The 25677-nt window shown below is 44.7% G+C and overlaps 1 protein-coding gene across 1 annotated transcript in view; it reads right to left on the bottom strand.

Annotated features, from left to right (window-relative positions):
• Window positions 1-883: 883 nt before the first annotated feature.
• Hip1 (Huntingtin interacting protein 1) overlaps window positions 884-25677 on the bottom strand; it is a 138312-nt gene continuing 113518 nt past the window's right edge. The window contains exons 26-30 of the mRNA XM_084597457.1: window positions 22021-22121; window positions 16583-16815; window positions 9657-9718; window positions 8567-8689; window positions 884-7856 (exon numbers count right to left, since the gene is read on the bottom strand). Coding sequence (XP_084453583.1) covers window positions 7836-7856; window positions 8567-8689; window positions 9657-9718; window positions 16583-16815; window positions 22021-22121 — 540 coding nt within the window. The 3' untranslated portion in view covers window positions 884-7835. The remainder of the gene's footprint in view (window positions 7857-8566; window positions 8690-9656; window positions 9719-16582; window positions 16816-22020; window positions 22122-25677) is intronic.

The raw sequence follows: 25677 nt of genomic DNA, 5'->3' as shown, positions 1-25677 counted from the left end.
TGCAAATTAGAAACGAAAATAGGCTTGCCAGAACAGCACCCAAAATGTAAAACAGTTGCATAAGCAAACTAACTAGCTGCACTACACTCGCATCCTAGGCCATTATGCCCAAACAAAACATGGAGATAAGACAGAAAGTGAAGCTTTTAACTTGGTAATAGATAAAGGACTGCCAAGATGTGGACAGCACATCTTGCAGACTCACAACGAATGAACCATTCTGGAAAAAAATTATACTGAAAAGAGCAGAAAAAAGATTTCCCTGCCTTTCGTACAGGTACACCCTGATAATGCTTGTACATATATTGTTTCATTCAATTATTTCCTTTCAAATGTCCAATTGGGTATTCATGTCTGTTTCACCCAAATCCAAGTCATTCGTCACCTAGTGCACTACTGGTTACTGCAACCTTGTGTTTTACTTCAGAACAAAATTTGGCTAGACAATAACACAGATATGAGTAACAATGATGGTTAAGAGCTCATTGATCAATGATTTATGAAACACTATAGCCTTGAGGTACACGTGCACTTTCTCACCCATCTACGGCAGAGCCTTGCGGTGCACAAATTCAGTCAGGGCCCTGTGCTCACATCAGCACGCTTCGTTTGTTGCTAACGACATTCAGCCAGCCAATAACTCACAAAACAGACAAAAACAAAAAAAAAGGAACAAAGGCACTTCCAAAACAGATTCAGCACATACAGTTTTCCTTCCTGCTTTGCACAAGTCACATGACCTGAGGGTTTTGCCGGATGAAGAGAAAGGGATTCCCAACTTCTCTCCTAGGTGAGAAGTGGCATGAAAACATAGACACAATCGTTGCTGCATGTATAAGCTAGACTTAAGCCCCCCCCCCCCCCCCCCCCCCCCCCCCCCCCCCCCCCCCCCAATGTGAGAAAAAGAAAACCGAAAAAGAACCATGACGGCACTCGCAGCCAGCAGTCAACAAACAGAGCTTAATCCGAGGCTCTCTGAAACACTCCCAGCAAACTGCAGTGCCTGCCAAGCATTTGAACACTCCTCTGTTACAAGCAGCTGCAGCAGTTACAGCCCCCAAGTCATCCGCCCACCTAATGTTCTAGAGTGAATCACTCTAACAACATCTGCAAATTTTGAAGCTTCTCTTATCAGGTGCCAACCATCAAATGTCACAGAAAGCAGCAAGCAAAACAAACAGACCTCCCAAAATTTGTGAACAATAAAGCCCTCGCTGATAAGTTGTCTGCGCCATTGCTGACTGCTCAACAGCTCAGGCCTGCATCTCAGACAAATAACTGCTGTTGGGTTTAGCTAGTTAGCGTTGGTTAAGATGTAGAAAATGAGGAATGTTTGGTAGTGAAATAACTGATTACCTGCAGGTGCAATGACCTGTCCTTCATGCAAGAATGCCCAAAAAATACTCCTTCTGTCACTAATGCATTGCCACAAGTCTTTTCCTGAAAATTTGTCCTGCTGCGTGCATTCCCCCCATTTCTTTCCAACTTAAAAGTCAACCAGGCAGGTATGGGCAGGCAAGATCCAAGTGTGCACAGCCCTATTCCCGAGATTTTAGTTACTGAAAAGAGCACATTACACGTGTAAGAAAGGTGTACACTGACATCAGCGACAAACAGTCCCAAGTACGCACTCCAAGCTTCTTGTTACAAAACTGTACGTTTTGTTGGCTGTCCGACATACTATTAGATTGACAGTTGAAACCCTTCAAGAAGCATGTGGATCATGTCCGTGCAAATTGTTTAACACTAAAGAACAGAGACTATTTGGTCTACTCAGTTCACAGTTTCCACTAGGCACCCGGTCAAAATGAGATGAGACAGCAGTGTTGTCTTCCTTCCGTGATGTCACGACATGCGTATCCCATGTTTTCAGTTCTGAAGACTGCTCGCCCAACAAATGCTTTTGTCGATCAACAGAAAAACATCTTAACGCAGTGAATGACAGTCTCACACATTTGTGTTCTAGAAATATAGCTGATCTGTGGTGAGAGAAGGTCCCAACATCATAGTTAAGAAGCAAAGAAATTACTGCTAACGGTGTAGTCAGAGCAAAGCAACGAGAAAGGCAAGGCTGCAACTTCAACAATACAAGCACTAAAACACTGAGTAACCTATCAAAGATAGACAGTTCAGGTTTTTAGTTGGCGGTTTCAAGCTCCATGCCTCTTGCGTGGAGGGACCATAAACCTTGCCTTTCAGCACAATGTGAAAGAAATCCTGGTATGTCGCTTTCGCTTCTAAATTCTTTAACGATGCCGTGGTTCCTTTCACTTATCACGGTGACGCTGGGAAGCTGGGGAAAACACTGTGGTTTGATGAAGACTTTCCTCTATTCAACTTGTAAACGTAGCAAGTTCCTTCTCCCCTGTGTGCCCAATGTGGACTTACACACATGCATACACTGCCTCATTCGTAACATCCAACAGACACGTGCGACACCTTTTAGTATGTCAGTTATGAAAAACATGCATGCTAGGCTTATAGTGTGCCCTATAACTTCTCTATGTGTCTTATTACAGGCCAGTTATTTTCTTGTACTACCCACTTCTACAGCCTGCTTCATCGGTGCATATATGTCATAACAGATGTGCCACAGGGCACAAAAACCTCTACCGTGCTCCTTCACACTACAGTCGTCTGGATCATTACAAAGAACACCTAGTTTTCATTAAACTGCCAAAGTTCTCTTCACCTAAGGACGTTCAAAACTGCCAGGCTTAGTCTTAATTCACCACACCCCTTCTTTGATGACAATAACGATGATGCCCTACAAATAACAAACCATACTGATGCAAATGCCCTAATTAAAATAACATAAGTGTGCCTTCACAGATGTTTTCCTCCCTGAGCAACATAGGCGATGGAAGTTTTTCCCATGATCACTTCTGTTGTTTCTTTTTTCTTATGTTAACATTTGCCCGGTGGCATATTTAGTGACAGCAAACTTCAACACCCAACGCTGAGCTGCAAATTACAAGCACGCAGCAAAAACTAATAGTGTTATGATGCTATATATGCCATGTCTAACAATCTAACGTGCACGCAAACAACAGTTAACTGGCTACTACATATGTACGTAAACTCCGTTTCTGCAACATGTTCATCACTGGCATATCTGCTCTTCAATATTTTGTTCTGTATGAAATACTTGGGCTGTTAATAATCACTCTAGAAAGATCCAGCACGGAGACCAACCATGCTAAACAAACAGCAGTGTTTCGGCTAGCATGACAAAAAGCGTCGCTAGTTCCACGTCTGCTAAATGTCGCACTGGTAGGTCACTGGGAGTAGTTGTTCTCAGGTTACTTTTTTCTCCTCACTTTACTACGAAGTTATATATCCCCGAACAGTGGCAGTAATTCCAAGTTCCTCTATAAAACCCCGAATAAAAAGGTACTAAAAAGTTGACAGCCTGCCGAATACCAATAAACCTCACAGGTCTTTTCTTCTTCTACTTATTGTTACAGTTTGCTATCCAAAGAAAATGGCCACAGAGTTTCGGCCATTTGTTGGCTTCCTTTTGCACACTGCCCAAGTAATTCTTATAAACTGGGCCATAAACACATCCTCAAAAAGATTTACACACATTGCTCAAAAATGGCTAGTAACCTCACTGTACCTTAACAGAACTGGAAATAGTTCTTGCACACAGACACAGAGCAGTTTGTAACACAAAGGGACAAAATTAGGTGGCTTGCAGCCACAGATGTTCAAGTGCTTGATGCAACGGCAATGGTTCAATATCAGCAGCAAAAGAGCAATTGCTGCTCAAAAGAAACTGTACTGCAGCCTACCCCCTCAATCCTCGACACATCTAAGCCAACAAGCTCCCCCTTCCCTCGTCAACGTCTAAGCCCTTTTCTCGAGTCAGCACAGCCCTTCCCTTCATGAGAGATTCCCGCAGACCAGGCAGTTACAGAGCGTGTTAGTGTTCTGTATATGTTTTATAAGAGTATCTACACGTCCTTTTATTTGTCTTTGGTTAAAGCTCAGGTACCCAACAAGACGAAACACAAGTGACACCACAGCTCAAACTGCGCCAGGAGATTGAAAACAGAAAATGAGAATGTGTTTGGCTATGTAAACGAGCTAAGCACACACGAGAGAGTTACTCCAGTTCCCCCGACTGCTCCATGGAGAAGTAGGAAGCGCTACTTGAGTGAAGATGCCTATGGGTGTATGCATAAATGCATCAAATGAAATAAAGCACTGACAGAATACTGGCTTATTAAGACGGTACATGGGTGACAGTTATGTAGCAGCTAAAACAAGACACTATTCGTAACAAGCTAAACACAAAAATTCAATCAGCAATTAATATAGCTCACCTAGCAACAATACTACAAACAAGCCAAGTGCTAAAAATATACATGCAGCAGCAAAAATTATGTATAGATTGTTCTTCAGCCGCCAGAATCGTGGCAGCAACAATACAGCTGCTCAAGGCAGCTGTTTCTAAGAGCAGGAAAATACTATCATCAGCACATGGAAACAACGCACATGCTTGTGAAAGTCAGGTGCGGTCGTTAAAACTTCCCGGCGTACAATTAACAAATGTAAACAAGCATGCCTCTCTGTCACGTAATGGTCACAAAAGCCTGCATTATCGACACAAGGTAAGTCAGTCCTGGAGGTATGCTTTGGCTAGTCAAGTATATTATGTTTTCATACCGCATTAATTCAACATGATTTATCTGTACTAACTCTGAAGACCTTCTCAGATTATGCAACAGCCACCAAACCAGGAATGAGACTGAGGCAAGGGGCTGAGGTTGGCAATTGCACTGACAAAGCCAAGCTACAATTTAAAGCAAAAGGAAATGAATAAAATTCATATCAAGAGAGGAAAACAACTGCTCCAGAGCACTTTCTACAAAGGCTCCCTAACAAAGCCCAATGGAAGAGGCAAATGGCTGCCTGCAGAGCCGAGTTGGGCCGAGCACAAACGATCGATTGAGAGTAATCTGCCACTCGGACAAAACTGAACAGTTCCCCCCAGGTTCTGGCAAAGAGACATCCAAAAGAAAAGAAAAAAGCGGGTACCACCCTCAGTCACTTCCACTTTCTAAGCTAGGCGTACCCGAAACAGGGTTCCTTAAAAATACAAGGCATGAAGCTTCAAATAAGAATTTGGGCACAACCTGCGCCTAGTCTCTAGAAGTTCCCAGGCGATGCTGGCACCCCTATCCCAGGGAATTACTGTATACTGCCACATATAAGTAGAGTTCATCGCCCCACTCAGATTCGGAGCTCTTGCTGGCTGAAAATAGACTCAGTCTTATCTCACTGCAGCGCAGAGGCAAGAAAATGTGCAGCAGTTCAATACAGCCACAACCTTTTGCAAGAGAAGCATAAATTGATCAGTGAAAGAAGGATAAAAATAGAGGATAAAAATAGCACCATTTCAAGTTCACAGCAAGAAAATGAATAATAAAGAGCCAAATGCCAGCTAAGATGGCTTCCTCGCATTAGAGAGGCGTTATGTGAAAAATTGTATGCCAGAACAAGAACAATTTTCACTGTTTGCACCACCTCCATGAGAAACAAAATGAAGATGGGATGGCTACTTCGAAAGCTACATAAAATTAACCACACCGTTAGCTCTGCGATGCTGTTGAAAGGCGAGACGTGCAGGAGGATGCTGACCAGCTGGCTGCCAAGCACTCAAACTGTGGTTAGATGTGCTCTATAAAGTTAGACACAAAGAATCTCTTGTGTTTGTTAAAAATATTTAGGAACAGTTACATATACAGTCAATAATTTGTAACATCTGCGTTTAATATATCGAAGCTTGGCTGTATAGGGCAATGTCCCCTGTGGCTGCTCAGACGGTGCAGAGAATCGCTCTTTTTAAGAATGTTTTGCAGCCCAATTAAACTGTATATGTTTCGGCTTGATATGTTTTCCACTAGATGGACATAGCGGCCTGTGGAGGGGAATGTTTTTCCCCCGACGTCACAAAGGGAGCGTTTGCCTGATGTGAAAATCATGGAGTCATGGAGAAATCGTGGTTCGATGATGCATCAATTCTTCAACATATGTTTGACAGTGATGCTCGAAGTGACGGCTACAGTAATAAGGGTGCTCCTTTCCACAATGGGAAATGGCGAAATGTGGACATTGACAACGAAGAGAATTGGTTTTCAGCGAAATACAGGCCGTTCTCAGTGTAAAATTTCAGTGCCACGCAAGCTGCAGAGGGTGCCACAAGTAAGCGACGTTAACCAGGAGCATACTCTCACACTAGCTGCCTCTTTCAGAGTAAAGCAACTGCCTGCGTGAGTGGACCGGCACTCTTCAGATTTTCTTTAGTCGAGCAATTTGCACACGAGTCCACATTGCTTTTTCTTGCATGGATATGGAAGCACCCTGACAGAAGCAATCACTGGCCCAGGGTTCATAATACATGCATTGCTCAACCAAAACTACACGAGACTAAGTAGACAGGTCGGCTCCACAACAGGTCATCTCCCCCTCAATTTTCAGTGGCCGGCCACATCGGCAAAAAAAGAAGTTGACTTACACTTGGCAATACTATACAGTATCAATTAGTGCTGCTCCACTGCTTCCTTCACCATCATGTGTTCATGTCCAACAGCCTTGGGCCCGCCATGTGACCACTGCACAAATGGGCTAATAGCCAGCTAAACAATAAAGCTTTGGGCTTGCAGCTGGCTATCCAGGGACGTGCCATCAACTGTGGTTGTAAAACCAAGGAAAGCAAACCAAGCAGCCAATAAGAGCAGATGCGGAAGACAGCCACCAAGCTTCGATGGGTGTCAGGAGCATTTTTTGCTTCTGACGCGAAACTTCCTTCATCGCTATCTGTAAGAGGCCGTAACAACTTCACATTCTGCTAGCAGTGAGGCCGTATAATATTTGTGTGCAACCCACAACACCCACGTGCCAATGCCGCGAAACTAGGTAAAGGAGAAAGTGTTGTCAAATATGAAGCTGTTTGCAGGTGTGCTAGTGAACTGCACATACAGCAACAACGAAATCGGGCCTAGTTGGTTAAACATAGCTCCCTTTGCGAAACGACATACTCACTGTACCACTTTTTGTAACATGCGCACCGTATAGAAGCAGTTAGGCACTGCACTTTAGTCTCCATTCTGCCCACTGTGCGGCAGAGTGAGACATTAGTATTTGTTATGTGCGTGAGACATGATGAGACGTTGCTCTGCTGCATGCTATTGTCTGTACTGACACTACATAGCCGCGGTTACTATTCCACCTTACATCAAGCATTCACAGCCTTTACAGATGCGCAGAAAAACAAACGAAAGAAGCAAAAAATGCGCAACTGGCAGTCTCAGAATTGCCAACTCAGCACGAAGTGAAACAACAATGCGAGAAAACACTGGAGAATAAAAACAAAACTAATTTATACTAAAGGTTAGCCGATTCACTCCTCCCATGTGCCAGCGGATTTACAGGCAATAATTTTCAGGGTGCATATGCATACTTATACTCATTCTTACACTCAAACGCATGCATGGCCTTACATCTGTGAGGAAAAAGTGATGCTTGCTGGCATCCCGATGACTAACAGCTGACTCACCGCTGCCGCTATCGGCTTTTGTTCCCCGTACTACTCAACGGCCCATCTGGGCGGATGAGAAGCTCAAGAAAAATTTACACTCTGCTATGCAAGATCCTGCGCGTTGAGTGTGGATGGCCGTCGAGAAGCAGCCGTGCTGCTTCGAGCCTCGCAGGAACAGACTGGGTTGTGTGTGAGCGGTACTGACAACTACTTGCCCCAGCATGGACCACTGCGATGCTCGCAGATTATGAGCCGCACTTGCAGCGCAGCAATTAGCAGATGGCAGCGACTACTTTGCTGTGCCGTTAGACTGGAAGGAAGAAGAGACAAAAAGCAGGAAACAAGTCAGCTCCCACTGACATTTCATTTGCCAAAAACACACAATAAAAATTAACTGCGAAAAATACACAATAAAAATTAACTGACCCCCCCCCCCCCTCATTATGCTGGGGGCTCCTTCTTTGTGGAGTTGTTAGCCTCCTCGGTGATAACAACTCTCCATGATAAGAATATCAGCTGATACGAATAAGTAAGGCTGACTGGCCGGACTGCACTGTGCACAGGTGCAGAATTTGACATTCCACTCTCCCACGCTTCTACGAATGATGCGAGTGCACAAGCCACAACTGCAACCTCTGAGCACTGTGCAATGCCCGCACATTGTTGATTCCACGGTCACTAATCCCGCTGCCTACAGGGCGTGGCCACAAATAAATGCCCTCAGGGAGATCTGTGTCAACAAATTTTCCATGCCTCTGCATACAGATTTGCTAATTTTGATGATACGAATTTTCTGATGATACTGTACAAGCTTTTTTGTTATCCTGCAAGATTCTTGTAACCAAGAGTCTACCAAGATTTTAAATGCCGGGCGCGGGAGTCCCGAAGCTTAACGTTTGTTTCGCAGGTGCAAAAAATTTACAGAAAGGTAACGCCGAGAACTGGCACGGGGGACATCATGCTAAACCTGAGAGGGAAGCCCACAATGGTCTCTAGAGAGTGAGGTCAAAGGTGGGTCACCTCTGGTGCATCAGTGGTTTCCCATCCCTCGCTGGCTCCCGCCAGGTGGTAGTGGCGCTTTCGAAGACCCGCCAGCTGCAGCCGCTCCCGCTCCAGGCTGCTCTCCAGCTCCAGCACACGCACCTGCCGGAAGAGACGACCATGGGGGGGGTGAGAGAACAAAGTGGGCAGTGGCTGCCCATGTTCTTGTGTACCCACAAATGAGGCAAGAAAGATACTAGAGCTATGCAGAGTTACAACACAGTAACAGTGTAACATTTTTAATGCAGGTAATCTTGGCGAGGCATCAGTTTCAGTGAATGTAAAGGTCAAATCAGTCAATTGTGAATTGCTAAGGTTCAACAGGGCTTGCAGAGCTAGGAATGACAGCTGGAAATTGTGCTTCATGGTTGAAATCAAGGATTCGAGTGGAAGGCAATGAAAGGTCGCAGAAACTTTTGCCTGTAGACTTCCTTTTGCCAAATCTTCCATCTGCAGACATCAGCCTCACTGTCTGTATGTCAAAGCACCGAAGTTTACCACCTACACTTCATATCTAAGGTAAGAGCGGTGTTCATTGTTGTTTTGCATCCCAATTAGAGAAAACTGTGCCTTCTCAGTATGTATGTCTCAGTGCAGGGCCTTTTCATATCTTCGCGCCGCAGTGATTCAGTGGTTAGGATGCTCGACTGCTGAACCCAAGGTCATGAAATCGAACCCCAGCAGCTTTTCAATGGAGGTGGAGAGGCGCCAGTGTGCTGTGCAATGTCAGCGCACTTAAATAAACCTCGGGTGGTCGAAAAGTTGGGTGCTCTCCATTACAGCGCCTTTGATAGCCAGAGTCGGCTTGGGACGTTAAACCCCCTAAACCAAACCAAACCTTGTCATATCTAGTCAAATATGGGAGTGTAGCTGTCAATTACTTTTCAAGCTGACTTCAATAGGTCGATGAGCGTTTGGACTTACACAGCTGCAGCACAGGAACATTTTCACTAACACGTGGCGCGACTATCACAGCCAGAGACAAGGTAAGAATGCCCTTTTGTGGCGCTTGGCAATGTGTACATGCCACAGCAATACTAATGAGAGAATAAAGAATGCTGGGACCCACCTGTGATTCCATTTCTAGCCTCTTGGCCTGGTGTAGAGTGAGCCTCGAGAAGTCCAGGACTTCTGAAACATGAGAAGGCAGAAGTCAGTTATCTCTCACGACCTCTGTGCCAAGCATACGACATCCCAGGCCACGGCAGATGGGGCTGGAGTTTGCATTAACTATGGATACGAATATGGCAGGTGTTTGAAATTGAATTATTCAGTACCTGTCACTCCCTTTTGATTCGAAGCTGTTATATCAGGTGCTGACACTGCGTCCGGCAGCGCAACAAGATCTTGTTGCCACTTCATGCACTTCTCTTGAATGTGGTTAGATGGTGCCACGCCGTAAGGTCTATACCAGTCGCTGAGCTGTAGCGACCGTAATGCAAGTGTAGCGGGATCATTCAGTGCCCCGGCGTGTACGTGTGCTTTGTTAAGTGCGACAAGGGCTCAGAAGTACTGAAACTGCTGTCGATACGTAATAATTTTCAGCTACTTCGTGCTTTGCTTGCTGGGATTGCATGAATATTGGGCAGAACGGCAGCGAAAACACGGCCCCATAATCTATCCAAACTCATTATCGAAATGCAGCTTTTGCAAAATCTTTTTTTTTGTTCATTCGCACAAACGCTAAAGCATTAGTTAACTATACTGCCTCTTAAATATAAAAGGTGGGCTCCAACGTGCATGTTCCCACAGTTGGGTCAAACAGCTTAGGTGTGCATTAAAACATTGCTTGAACAGTGTAATGCAGCGACGGTGTCAGACGATGTCTGCCATATAGAGAATTAGGGAATATGGTTAACTTCAGATACCTGTGGTCTAATGTGTAGAGAAACTCAAGGGTGTACCGCATTTCGCCTGTATCAGAAAAATAGCAGCCAGAAATAGAACTCGAGTGGCTGCGCTTGTTGTGGTACGCCTCCATAGCTACACACGAGTGCTGGGACCAAAAGGAAACGAAACTTGCATTTGCGACATTCTAGTGGCAGTGCAGTGCACTATTAGCCACACAATGCGAAAATCATTGCTTGAATTCCCTTGCACTTCTCCTTCCAAACTCATTGTTTATGAGAACACAGACGACACTGGACTGCTGTCTACCTTATGGAAGGACAAGAGTGCAGGCGCAAAGGTAAAATGCATGGCTCTGAACTGAAATTACTGGCAGCCAGTTGAGAATTATTTCAGTTGCTTATTAAAGTGATTTGTTGACCTCAATAATATTGGGCCACAAAATTCTCCATTGAACATTCTCGAGTCTGCAATTCTTCTGACTTCCATACTACCACGTTTTGGAGCATTAAGATGTACAGTGGGTGGAAATTGGTTGCGAGATCATCGACTGAAATTAACTGATTAAATGCCACGGCATGTCGCACCTGGCATGTCTATGCAGATGCTTCTCCGAAAAGTGGTCTCATCCGTATAAAAACAGAGGACCCACAACGCCATTAACAGCTCTACTGTTTCATTTGCTGACATGAACCTCAAGACTTTCAAGCCCGAGGATACCTTAGCGATGAGGGAGCTCAACAGGTGAGCCAAAGAACACATATTTAGCACCAGTTGCTGCTGCCGTGAAACAACACCAAAGGCGCCCGTGCGCAGTAACAAATACAATTTTGATCCCTTCATTTCGGCGTTCATTGATGCCCATGTGCCGCTTCGATACTTCAAACAGAAAAATTTGCATATTGTTCTGTCTAACTGCAGCCCAAATAGCTGTTCCGTTAAACAAACATATTTATTACAAATTGGTTTTTGTTACAATAACCATATCTTTAGTATATTTTACATTATAATATAATATACTTATATTTTTTTAACAGTAGCCAATTTTATTACAAGTACTTTCCCTAGGGACAGTGGAGGGTGCAGGCCGTTTGCTTGGCTGCCTGGCGCACGTGTCTGCAGACTATCGTTTTTTAGGAGGCTTCCTTGAACTTGTCTGTTTAAGCAGATATTTCAGTCACATGGGAAAAATACTAGTCACAAAATTCGCCGAGAGCAGCATGGTTTCTTGGTGGATTTAAAAATACATTGCCATCAAACTTGGCGTAGAACGATTTTGATATCAGATGCTTGATAAAATACTATGTGCTTCGTGCAGACGTGGTCGCTCGGCTGGCTGCAGTATCCTATATGCTCTGGGAATTGGCTGGCGCCACAGTTCTAGGCCAGCGGGGCCCGGAGGAGCTTTAAAGTGAAACTTTATCCGGACAACTCTGGTAGCCCGATCCTCAGTAATGTATGAAACACCTCTTACCCATAACAATGTCTGGTCAGCTTCTGAACGCAGCTGGACTTCTAAGGTGTGCAACAGCAGCAAACAACACATCACAGCCAACAAATACATAGGCCACAGACCGTCCGCAGCAGTGTTGCGACCACATAAGCTTGCACAACGTTCACTGCTACTGGTCCCAAACCGTGACACAAAAAGCTGGTTGTAGCAGACTTTCTTCATGCACAGTGCCTGCCATAACATGAGAACTGAGAACCTAGCGTACACATCTTGTAGTTCGCTCTGACCGTGCTATGCACTGAGAAACAGCTTAAAATGGCACTGAAAACCAGCCATGCTGTTTAGCCGTGCGCACCGCTCCGCAAGCGAATGGACACGGTGACGCAGTATCCTCACACAGCTGTGTCCGGCGCATGCACTACAGAGCGAACACATACTGGGCGCGCTCTTTGCTGCGGCAGGTGGTGAGTGTAATCAGCTAAATATTCTTACAACAGCGTGGTATGGACAAAGGCATCTGCTGCAAAAGACCTAGTTGCTGGCAGTGCCACAGGAGTACGCTAGTAAGCCTTGCAGTTACAGGAATGAACGCAAGAGGACGCTAGGTGCCTGATGGCAGCAGACACTGAACCGGATGGAAAGAAAGGAAGACGAATAAGGTGTCAACTTGGGAGCCACATGCATTTGAGTAGTGTGGTACACATGAAGGGAGCCAACAGCCATCGATACCAAGGAAAACATTTGGGATTTTTTTTTTCACTAATAAAAGTAACAATAATACTGCAAAAACCTGCACATAATATCAATTCTTTTTTTTGCCCAGATTTCAGCATGTCCAATTTCTTCCACACATTATATAATAGTCGGAACAATTTTTAGCCCGAATCCGCAGTGCTGCTCTTGTCAATATTCAGCGCTATCAGCATCAGGCTTTCAAAAAATGCAGGATGCCCTATGCACTTAGAGGTAGCGAAGGAGAGTTTCAGTGGAAACATACATTTGGCAAGGAACTCTTAGCAGTTGGTACCCCAGATGACAAGTATCGCTAAAGTATTGGACCCAAGAATACTTCCTGGGTGCATAGTCGCATACAGTCGAACCCGGATAATTTGAATTTTGGTTATATCAAACTCACGGAATATTACCTTGAAAATCCCATGTAAAAGTATAGGAAAGCTGCGTCGTATATTGAACCCAATTTCCCCGGTCGTTCGATATATCGAACTCCGCACCGCGCATTGGCTGCTGCGCCTTCCCCAAAAACAATCTCATCACCCTCGGCCGTTTGCGGTGCATGACGTTTTCAAGCCACACGCAAAAGGAATGGGAGGGCACAGTTCGGCGACGACTGGTCTAGGACAGTGCCGTGCCCCTTCCCCAAGGTCAAAGGCACGCGCATCTGCGGTGATCGTTTGCCGCGCACCAGCACGTGACGTTTGCAAGCCATGTGCATGAATGAACGAGAGGGAACCAATGCTGCCATGGTGTTCGGGAGAGGGAAAAAGCGCAATAGAGCGAAGCGCAAGGGCTTGCCTACTCTTCTGTTGTGCTTTATCTCTCTCCTTCCTCTCTCTCTTCCGGTCTTCGTTCGCAGCAGCATGCACTACGCATGTGCAGACAAGCCAGCTCAGGCCATGGCAGACGCTTCTCCAGTGCGCATTGTGAACGCTCTGCACGCGGCGGCTGACGTACAATTCACGTCTTCTGCTGTCATGCTGAAGCTACGACGACTGTGGACGCTAAGCGGCAGAGATTTTTTTTTTGCGATAGTCATTCATTCTTGCCATCATGCTAACGTGCGACAGCGTACGCTATGGCAGCTGCGGACGTAAAGAAGCAGCATTTTTTTTTCTTTTTGCGAGAGTTGTCCTTACTTGCTGTACTGAATGTGTGGCGCAGCGTAAGCTATGGCGGCTGCAGACGTTAAAAGTTGCGGCTGATTTGTTGTTTTTTTGGCGGGCGCCGTTCATTCTTGCGATGAATCAACGAAAGCATGTGGTCAGCTCCACGTGACACCGGCTCATAGTATTGTTCGCTTCAAACGGCATTTGCAGCTATCACGCCGCCCGTCTCAAGCGCGGCGTTATAAATCGAACCAGGCTTGTGCAATCAAGCCATCACGGGCACTCTGCCAAGTTCGCTCCCTGGCACCGCAGGATCTATGTCAAAAGATAAACATGCCATGACGTTATCGCTGCGCAGGATCTTGGCGCGCTGCCAATAAATGAGCTGTGGATGCGACGGTCGAAATGAAGGAATGCGCCACTGAAAGCTTTTTTTTTTTTTTCAAATTCTCGGGGGGCAAAAGTGGAGAGTGGGTTTATTATGCGAGTGGGTTGATTGCGCGACAAATAGAGTATCATTTTTCCCGATCGCAAGTGGCGTCTCAAGCCGATTTCTGTATATCGAATTATAGATATATCAAACTATTTCGCGATCCCCTTCGAGTTCCGATATATACGGGGTCAACTGTATTTGCATGTGATGCGAGACATGAAGAGGTGCGAGCGCAGCACATGCTAGCCGACAGCTCATGCACCCCCATTCTGTGATTGAGATAGAAGCTGCATACTGGTTAAGAGCAACTGCAGAACTGTGTGGCTTCTGTAATTGCTGTGCTGAATATGAGCTACTTTTTTCTTCACGGCATAAAATTCCCTCATCAAGCAAGTCAGCACAAGAGCCAGCACTATAGATTTGCACGCCGCTTTTTGATGCCTCGGACGGGGCGGCGTTGCTACTCAAGCAACGCAAGCACAGTGTGCGAACACCTCACGAGGCACCAATGAAATGCAGTGTAAAGAAATGCTTCTTGTGAGCTTTGCTTGCTTGCATTTTATGCGGATGAAAACTTTTTTTCTTTTTTACAGTAGAACCACTTTATAGTAAAGTTACTGGGACCGGAAAAAATCTTAATTATATCAGGATTTTTACAATATCAGTTGTTGGTGATGACATGGGCCTGAAGATGCTGTCTGGTAATTGAATGCCTACTTACTGAACACATAAAAAAAACATTGCAATGCCTTCTGTCTCTCTTATCATTTCTTCGCACCATTTTCTTTTTTCAGTTATATTTTTTTTTTCACACGGGGGGGGGGGGGGAGTACCTCTTAAGCATGACGGCAACATGGCGACGAATACAACCGAGTTTGATTTTATGTGGAAACAAAAGCCGCCATCTTCCACTGTTTGTTTTTTTAGAAGGCAACAGATGAGAAATGTGTGCGGCAGTCAAGTGTTGCAAAACGGCACATGCTGTGCCTCCAGTTATTGCCAGCCCTGCCTGATGCTTTATGCTGCACAGTGCTGTGCATGTTGGGCCGTTTCTTCCCTCCTCTATTAGTCATTGCGCTTTTACTCTTTTACTTTTTGAATGAACTGAGCCGCCTTCTTTTAATGTTTGTAGACAGCTTCACTTCCTACACGCTGCATGCTTTCTATCAAGAATCCAAAGCCTACGAAAAGTTGGCTTCTCCTGAGTGCTACTAAGCCTGTTTGTAAAGCCATTTAAAAAAAAAAGAATTGGCCTCACAATTCTAGGTAGCACACATGCAGCGATGCCACGGCAAGATACATTTTACTTAACCGATTTTTACCAAAAACATCTTTACTGTAAAGGGGCAATGTGTACACTTGTCCATGGAAGATGAACTGGGACTTCAGCTTCACTTCAATATATGTAAGTTTGCTATAGTGGGGTTCTACTGTATATTTCTATACCAAAATTACACCTCACATATTATACATGGGTCTGTAATATACGCGGGATTTTATGGCAATTACACAGAAACGTAAGTGCCGCTGGTGAACACTCTCAAATACAGGCTACATGCAACATATATGCCCAAGAAAGAGGAAAAGGAAGAGGAAGGTTAAACAGCTGTCGCCACACCTGAGTAGGTAGAGCCCTAAACGCTAAATTCGGATGTCATGGATACAGGTCCCCCTTGGTGTCATATGGTTGTTTTTTTCTTCTGTTTGCTAGTTTGTTATCTCCAAAATTACATTTTAAGGTGAAAGTCTTTTGTGGGCCATGACTCGCTGGCATGTCCATGCATGCATCTGTGCATCTGCGGCAGCTGTCAATCATCTTCAGAAGGATTACGATGGTTTCAGTACTAATAGTTAATCAAAGGTGTAGTAGTAGGTGTATAAACATTAGATAACAATAATTAGTTAACTAGTCAATAAATGTTAGGTGATTAGTTGATAACATTAATTAATTAGTGAATTATACTAGGTTAGTTAGAAATAACTAGTTATTTAATAAAGGGTTATTGGTTAATTAGTGAATAATAATTAGTTAATTGAGACACCTTAAACGCACACACTGTGCGTGCACAGTCCTCATGTGCAAGCCTCAACTGCCATCTTGTAGCCACCACAACTGCGCACGCGCAATGACGTCACAATTGCACAATGGGATTTCGCCTCTGCGCACTTTAAATTGTCAAAGTGGCCTTTGAATTTTTTATTTCACTTTGACCAACAAACACACAAATACCATGCTTTCCTTTGTGTCAGTGGCTGTTAGCTCCCTCTTATGTATCTCATAATGGGCCAACAACTATCTTTACAATCGCTTGCAGAGTAATGTGATAAGTCTCCACTGAAGTGGTGACAGCTTGACTACGGTGCCCACCACTCACTGAAAAGCAAGTGAGATAGAGAGGGAATGATAAAACCATCACCTGAGTCCTCAACGAGGTGGGCGCAGGCCTTGGCGGTGGCCACCACGTTGCCCGTTGCCTGTGACACGCCCCGGGAAGCCGCTCCCAGGGCGGCCAGCCGTGCTGAGCCACGGTCTGCCTTCACCCGCGATGCCACCACCAGCTGCGCAGTGGCCCCCGCTATCTCTTGGCTGGCCACCACCAACTCCTCAAACTTGCCACCGCCACTTGACACCACACGGTCCGCCGCATCCCTGAGAACAAGCGAGAAGGCATCTCAGCTGAGGGCACTGGGTGCTTTGCCGGCAGTAACCAATAACTTCCACCACGTCAAAGTTCAGCATTATGGCCACTGCCAAGTGAACACTCTTTTAACCCTTCTGGGAATACCTTGTAGGCTGTAATGCAAAAATTCACAATTTTGCAAGCACTGCTAAGCTCAAATTTGCATCCACTAGAACATGTCTAAGCATCTAGGAGTGTAGCTTGATATCTGCACTTTTGGTTTCGGCCTAGTCTTCCTTTTATCAACAGGCAGCAATGCCAGAGTTAATAAAACAAGGTGCTGTACTTGCATCGAGCCACGCAAAGAAGCCAGCATCATTAGTATTGAGTCAGCTGCTTCAACTGCGGACTTCCTTGATACCAGTGGGGAAAAGTGATAAGACCATTTTTAGAATCTCTAATTTCAGTTTAGAGAGCGATATTGGAGCAAAATGACCTGGACCATCAACAACTGACCAAAGTGAGCAAAGCTTCAGTTTACCCTCTGTCTGGTGCAGGTAAGCAGGATCCCTAAAGGTTGATGCTAGTTTGCCCATAATCAGTAGGATTTCCACAGCATGGGTAATGATATCCTACTTCCAATGCAGAAGCGTGGGAAGAATTCGTCAAGACGCCAACCTGATGTGCACTTGAGCAAAGATGTCGGCGTGGCATTCAAAAGAGGGTCAAACAAGTTCCTGACTGCCCTGGACATCTTTCCTATTTTTTTTCCAATTGATACAGTTAATTATTATAAATTAAAGGCCCCAAAATCATGCGCACACACACAAGAAAAGAAGAATGGGACAGAGCGCCTTTAATTTATAATGAATAGACGCCAACTAGCCCAACAAGAAGTTCTCTTATGATACAGTTAAATATCAATGTAAGAAAATTCGATGCAACGAAATCCTTGATGCAGTAGAGTGACTTCACTTTTCACAACTTTGTATTAATAAAACACCATCTATATCAAGCTGCAGTATAACGCAAGTAAAACTTTATCACATTGTATCAATGTAGCAAAATCTCGTTGCTGGCCAGAAATAAAATTTTTTTCCTCAGGCTTGCTTCTTTCGTTTGGTGTGTAGGGTGTTAACGTCCCAAAGTGACTCTGGCTATGAGGGAGGCCATAGTGGAGGACTACGGAAATTTCTTCCACCCAACATGACTAACACAGCACATGGATGTGACTTCATTTCACCGCCATCCAAACACAGCCACCAGCAGTCGGGTTCGAACCCAAGCTTGAAAAGTTGAGCGAGGCGCATAATGAAGCACGCACTGGAGAGCTTACACTAGATCAGGCAGAAACACCAGCATGGCCAAACATGGGTTCGAGTCGGCACTATGATATGATTGGCGACTCACAGTCCAGAAAGGTGATGATAATGGCAACACCAAACTATATGGGTACACCACCCCCTTAATTCACATAATGTCCCCGTTCACTACCATTGAAGGCATTTCGCCTGAACGGTCTGTGATATTTCTTTAATGGTTCTCTGCACACTAGGAGGTATATTCCGATGTTTTACAGACTTTGTTATTGAGGTTGAACTGTGCAAGGTATTCGGAAAAACACAAATATGCCTAAACAAAGAAGCTGGCTTCTCAATCATGATGACGCCGAGCAAACTCTCGCTTCCCCGCCAGCCTCTACAAAGCACCCACTCTTCAAGCCACAGAAGACCATAAAAGAAAATACTGTAAGCTGTGCTATGAACAGAAAAAAATCCATGTCTAACTACTTTTCTATCAGTAAATGGTAAAGTAAATTTGTGTTTCAATGCTTTTCGAAACTTCGTAAGTGGCATAAGCACCGGGCACAGAACTAAGTGGTGGCCACACATGCAAGGAACCAAGAAAAAAAAAAAATTTGTAGATAAGCCTGCCAGAAGTTATAAAACAAAGTAGGATGTTTAGCGTATTCTGGATTTTTTTTTTTTACCTTTCGGTTGCCGTAATCAAGAATGTCTAACTTTTCTTTCTATGTATTTCTAGTTTTAGATTTGAGATTCTTAAAATATTATTTCGATAAATGCACATAAGTTTTCTGTGTGCGAAAGCCTATTCATTTAGCCGCACTTATATGCACCTTATAGCAATATATGCGCAGACTTCATTTACTAAAATCTATTTTCTAGCAGAAGTGTGTTTTCCATGGCCCTGAAGAGCTTTGACACAAAATAAAGAAACTAGGGGTGAACAAGCATTTGAAATTTTAAATACCATTCATATTTAAAAAACTCAAATTCGTAATTTTTCTAGTACTATGTGAAAATTACCGAATATTTTCTAATTCCCCACGCTGTGCACCACTTCATCACAATGTTTCATCACAATGGTGCAGTGAATGACAGCCAAATACTTTTCTGAATGGACAGCACGTGACGAAGCGTGTGGCCGGCCGTCAGGACAAACGTGCAAACTCAACGAATGATCGGTATCAGCTGTTCCATGAAACATCGACACTCACTGGAAGTGCCGCCGTGTCACATGACCCGACGCTACAGATGTGCAAAAAGCGAGCGACTTGCGGTTGGAATAGCAGCTCGTCCATTAACTATCGACACTCCCATTGGTACAGTTTGTGCTGCGCAGTAAAAAAAGATTGAAACATTCTTCTTGAAAACTGCGCTTAGAGCAGTAGAGCAAATGAATGAATTCGCAATAACCTCTCCTATACATTTTTTACCTTGTTCTTATTGGCAGTGCCATGCTTTGATTTCGATTGTATTCCCCCCCTCCCACTCGGATTTTCAAATCTTAAAAAAGGGGTCGACTTACAATCATGTAGTAAATACGACAGTCCCTTGAACGCTGAATTAATGAGAGGATTAATAAATTTACGTACAGTGTCATAATTAATGAGAATACCTTAAGGGAGTACATTATTATTTGTGTGACTTATTAGTTAAGCGCCAAAAGGACCATGAACTTAATTTCTATTTCGAAGGTGCACTTCAGGCTTGAAATTCCAATAAAATAATATAGATGTTAGCTACTAGTAATGGCAAAGTATGTCTACTTGAAAACGACGGATAATGGGCTAGCCACTCCCTACTTTACGAAATAACCGAGTTCACTTATGACGTAAAAAAGAAAGGAACTACATTATTTGCGACAAAAGGATGCAAAATTCCCCTGAGACAAAGAAATCTCTACTAGGTCAAGCACACTCTGATAAAAAGCTGAAAGGTTTCTTTGTACACAAATGTGTACACGGTGTGTAAAAGGGTTAAGCACACTGAACTCCTAATTATATTAATGCAGAACGCTATCTGAACAGAGATCAAAGCTTAATGTAAGCTCAGAGCATGGCTTATACTATACCATTAACAGACAACTATAAAGTAGTGAAACCAAGGAAGTGCCAAACTTTGATGCCGTAATGTAAAGAATCGAGGGTTTTCCAATCATGTTGTTAATAGCTTAGCAGGTAAAAGGTTTCACTCAACTGCACCCAAACGGACAAGGTGCATTTCTGTGTATTTTATGTCCTTTGTCTATGCAAGAAGATGTGCTTAGTACTGCTAATTCACTCCAAGCAGTAGTAGGAACCTCACTCTAGACTGTGGAGCAATAAGACAATCAATTTTATGGGTTTTCCTTGTGCAAACCAAGTGCTCGACTAGAAACAAAAAAGAGAGCACAACACAGAGGACAGAGAGAGAAGGAGATGACAAGCACACGCCCCCCTGTGTTGTCCTCCGCCTCATTGATGTGCCGTTTTGCATACAGCACCAACGAGCCCCACAAGACATCTTGATGAACAACTACCACTTGCGTCTTTTTACTGCATAGCACTCTATTCATCTGCAGCCACCCACCACAACCCAAAACACTCCACACTGCACCCACTGTGACGACGGCTCTCTTCACAAAAGGCTCCGTCCAGGATGCTTTGCTGCATAGCCTGTGCAGTCAAGCGTTGAGGTAAAGCGTGCAGTGTGGGGAAGACTGTGGTGAATTCAAAAATTTTCGCTGTACAGTTAAACCTGGTTATAAGGAAATTGCAAAACGTCCATGACTTTTCATGCATTCAAGTTTTTGTTGGATGTAGTTTTCGCATGAAAACCCAAAAGGCCAATGCAGATCGAAAAACCAGATTAGGAATTGATTGTAAGGGAGACCACCTTGAAAGTGTTTATAGTAAATCAGAATTATTAAAAATTATAGAAGCAGTGAAACGTTTTGCGATCAACTACGGGGGCACCCTCCCTCCACTGCCGCGGCTCGCGACACGTCACCGAGGGAGCGGGGAAAGCGGGTAGAGGAGGAGTCAGTCTGGGGGAGAGCACGTGCGTTCGCTTTGGTTTGCGCCGCTGCCAAGCAAGAATCCGAGGAGGTGCCTGCGTCTTCATGCATGCTCCCACTCGCCCGCCACCTCTGCTCCAGGAAACTGATTCTGCTTCGCGCCGACGGCACGCTCCACTGTTCCCACTAAAGATACGCGGGAGCCTGCAAGGAACCGCATGGTAGCAATGGACACACACAGCTTGCCCCGTGTCTTACTTCTTTGTTCTATTATTTTTCACTGCTTTTAAGCATGAACTTGTAGCGCCACATTCCAAAAGCGAAAGCAGTGGAGGCTGCTGTGGCTGCCACGTAGATGTGCTGTCGACATTAAAACACAGCGTGTTATATGAACTGCGGTCGCTCGCTGCTATCGTAGACGCTCCTCTCATGACATTTTGTGTTATACCGTCCTGAAACTTGAAGGGTTCTGTCAAATTTCCAGTATTCCGCCCTAGCTAAGAAACAGTTAGCCCCGCGAGTTCGTTACAATCAAGGTCAACCGCTGAGACATGCTCGTTACATGGAGTTTTCGAATACACGCACTTCAATGGGGGCGACGTTGGGGAATTGAAAAACTTTGTAATATCGAGGAATTCGTTACATGAAGGTTTAAATGCATTCAATAATTTTCGAATATTCGGAAATCCCGAACACCAGTTTTTCAAATATGAATCGAATAATAAACACATTAGATTCATATTCGAAATTTCGAATATTCGTAATCCTTAGTTAGATGACAACGGCATACTCCGTTTACTTTTGTCCGCACCCGTACAAACATGCAAGAAAAAGGCACTTTCCAATCATACATGGCACAGATACAGTAACTACTGCCTGAAGGCTACGCCCCTCCTCCCCAACCCCCAAGAATTGAGCGAAGTTGGTCAACTCACACTAGGAACTTGGCCCCAAGGCCAACGACCTTGGCCGCAGAGATGAGTCCCTCAGTCCAGCGGTGATTCCGGCTGTAAAACTCCTTCTTCGAGGCAGAGCCCTGCGAAAGAGATGCACCCCACAGCTACAGATGAGAGACTACAGTGCTCTTGTCTCCTCTCAAAGGTCCCTCTCGTTCCCTCACAGTTTCTCTCATGACTAATGGCACTTGACACTACTCATCTGCATTATCATACATGTGATGGAAGCTTTAAATAATACTGAGCGATGTATGCACAGCTACAGTGGAACCATGGCAATTTTAAGCTTGCCATAACCCCTCGAAATAATTGAGGCGGGTTTTCGAATGATCTGAAAACGAGACAAAAAAAAATTGGAGGGGTTCAACACGGACCCTAGTCGACGAGCATAACCTCTGTAGGCCTCACACTGGACATCAGAAGGATTGTCTGATTCAACCTGATGCTTGCGACAGAGTGCAGACATCAGTCACCGCACAAGTGAGCCCCAATTAACCCTTTCCCTCCCGCGCACAAGAAGGAAAATTGTTCCAAATACAATCGTGCCCTGTTAATATGACCCCCGTAAATATGGACGACCCAAATTGTGGACAGTTTTTCTGGGGACGAAACCTTTTCAATGTATTTATGCCTCGCTAATATGGAAACTCTCTGTCCGGACAATGGACAGAAGAAGAATGCATGCGCCCCACTTAGGCCCATGTATTTTTGTCTTGTTAATATGGACAGTGCTTGAAAAAAAAGCAGAGGAGTCTGAACGCAAGTTAAAGAAGGGCGCGCCGCTCGCGAACCTACGCGACAGCCGATACGGCGGGATGCCTGAACGAGTCCTGTGGGGTTGCAAAGAACCAAAGCGGGCGTGTCGCCGTTCTAAGGGAGGGGGAGCGCAAGAGCGGAGAACATACACAGCAAACTGAGGGTCAGCATAAGAAAGACCCCGAAAGGGGGGAACCAGGAGATTTCTGGGTGCAGCGGAAGTGCCGCCACAGTCGGGAAAACAGCAACATGTGGTTGCAATAAATTCCGCTGAACGTGAACAGAGAGGCCGGTAAAAGCGTAAGAAAGAAATGAAGGAAGAAAGACAAGTGCCTACAGTGGCGGTGGGAACTGAAGTTTTCTTTCCCAAAGCGCAAAGTGTGTTCCATGAAGCCGTTAACGCTTTTCGGTGAGAGTTAAGACACACTCACAAAGTAGAGCGACAAAAGAAAGGCGACGTACAAACACGCAACCGGGACCGGCCGTCCCGTCCTGGACGCGCTTCCCTCTCATGCTCCTGGTTTCCGTCCCTGTTGCGCTGCCGAACTGCCAAACTATGCACACTTCGGCTTCGCTTTGAGTCAACGATGCGGCCTTGACAAGGTCTGAACTCTTCGTAGTGGGCTAGCCGTCGTTCTAAACTGTACTTCAGCTTGCAGTGTTTGTTTTATAGGAACACATAGAAACGGCACCAAGAAAATGGGATGTTCGATAGCCCTCTGCATAGCAGCTTGCCAACTTGACTCCCTTGCTTCCTTACAGAAACAGTACAAGGCAAAAAAAGAAAGAATCAGAAGAACGGAAAGGCAGAAAGGTTAACTAGGCAAAAAAGTGCACAGCGTCAGGAGCCTGTAACCCTCAACTTGAGTCGGGCTTTTGGCATGGCAGAAGTTAAACGCAAAAGAATAGAGCTGAACGCAGGCGCGAAGAAATCTGTGAATACAAGCGGCAAAAGCCATCTCATTCAATCCAAGCCGTGAGGAACTAGTATCGACAGCTCAGCTGTTTCCTCGCCTCAGGAGAATCTCAAGCAGCTACTTAGCGGCTACTTTGCTCAGTGAAGAGGCCATTTTGGAAGTGACAGTGAGTAGAGAATCAGACGCTGATTCATCGGCCAGTGAGGAGTTCGTGCATGAAAGTTCGACCAACACAAAGCCCAACATCACGGGTGTCATGGTAAGCGAGTTGCTTCAAACTGCACTACAATTTTTCGAAGACAACAATGACAAGGATAATGCACTCAAAATTGCCGGTGTTCTGTGAAATTTTGAGTCCAGTGCGCACCGTTATGTACAAAAGCAGTCGTTAATCACAATTCTCTTTTTTTTCAATAAAATCCTTTTTGTTTTTATTAATGACTCGTTATTATGGATGACTCGCTTTATGGACAGTTTTGGTCGGAAACCAAAGTGTACATATTAACGAGGCACGACTATATACCGGAAATTTGTTTTAGCTAATTTCATAAAGCTTTTTATTCTGAGTAAAACGGCACCATTCTTTCGATGCAGTAGGGATTCTTTATTGCACAAATTCCATAAAAAATGATTAAAGAAGGCTTCACTGCAAGACACCGGTATTCTGCGAAAAAGCACTCTATTGAAGCTTTCCTCATCAAAAAACATTTCAAACCACGCTACTATATCTTCAGCGTCAGGTGGACCTTCAGCTATCCCAGGCGTTTGAGAGATAGGGAAACGTGGCTGCGCAGCAGACGGATTTGATAAATCTATGGGGCACCACTCAAGGGTGCGAGATTTTCCAGTCTATCCACAGAATCGTCAGAGTCCTCAAATGACAACACGTCACTTTCCGTATCCGAGTACAACTCTACAGAACTGCCATAATCTGATGAGGAGTCGTCACAATGCTTTCTTTTGTGCGAGCTTTCACTCACGTGCGGCACAGGGGCAGCCATTTTTCACGCGCTGCTGTTAGAGGCGGGAATATGGCGAAAGGTGACACACAAATAGAAAAGCGTGGACAAGTATGGCCATCCAGTGTGACAAACCACAACTAACCACAACTAGATGCAATAGCATGAGCATAGTCATAGTCGTCATTGGTTCCCTGCGTGAGCAAATTTTGCGCATGACGACTATTGTTGTCACTGGGTATATAGGTACAGAATCTAATGACAAGTATACTCGTCAGCGGAATGGAAAGGGTTAAGAGGCTGATGTATACTGTAACTGCTGTGGTGGCGAGTGCACCGGATTGAACAAGCGACGAGGCGGAGGAGGAGCACGTGGCCCACTCGGCGGTCACGTGACCACGAGGCTGAGTTCACTCGCGGTTTGGCCAGCAGCAAGCTGAAGAACTGAGTGCCCTTTGCAGCTGTGGTGAAGCACAGATGAATGGCCTTGAACAATCGTAGTTAGTGCTCTAACAAGGCAGGTGCAAAACACCCTAGCATAATTTAGGTAGTTTAGACTAGAAATTGATTAGAATTATTTAAAATTTTAAATGAAACAGTATAAGATTGCCAAGGTCTGCAGCATATCTGTAATACCAACCTATGACATGCAAAACAAACACAAAGAGAAAGAAACAGTGCACAGAGAAGGAACAAGAAGATGTGACACACACAAGTTCTGAATTCCACAAACTGCAGCTGTTTGTCCTTGAACACTTCCAGCTAGAGGAACGAATGAAGGTGATTTTGGAGCTATTCTTTCGTGTCACGTCAACATATAAAGAGACAGAACAAATATGAAATGTTATTATTTACTTTCTTGAATTGAAGCAAGATAAAGATCCGCTGTTGCTCAGTTAGAAAAATAAAGCTATTTCTATTTGACACACTGGCTTTCAAACAAATCCACACCCATGAATCCAAAATCCTAGCATACTTTTTATGTGTGCTGGTAATCCAAAATG

This window comes from Amblyomma maculatum, chromosome 3, assembly GCF_055883805.1.
Source record: "Amblyomma maculatum isolate TAMU_Amacu chromosome 3, ASM5588380v1, whole genome shotgun sequence".
Lineage (NCBI taxonomy): Eukaryota > Metazoa > Arthropoda > Arachnida > Ixodida > Ixodidae > Amblyomma > Amblyomma maculatum.
The sequence above is the reverse complement of the archived record's forward strand: the minus strand, read 5'-3'. Positions and strand labels throughout refer to the sequence as shown.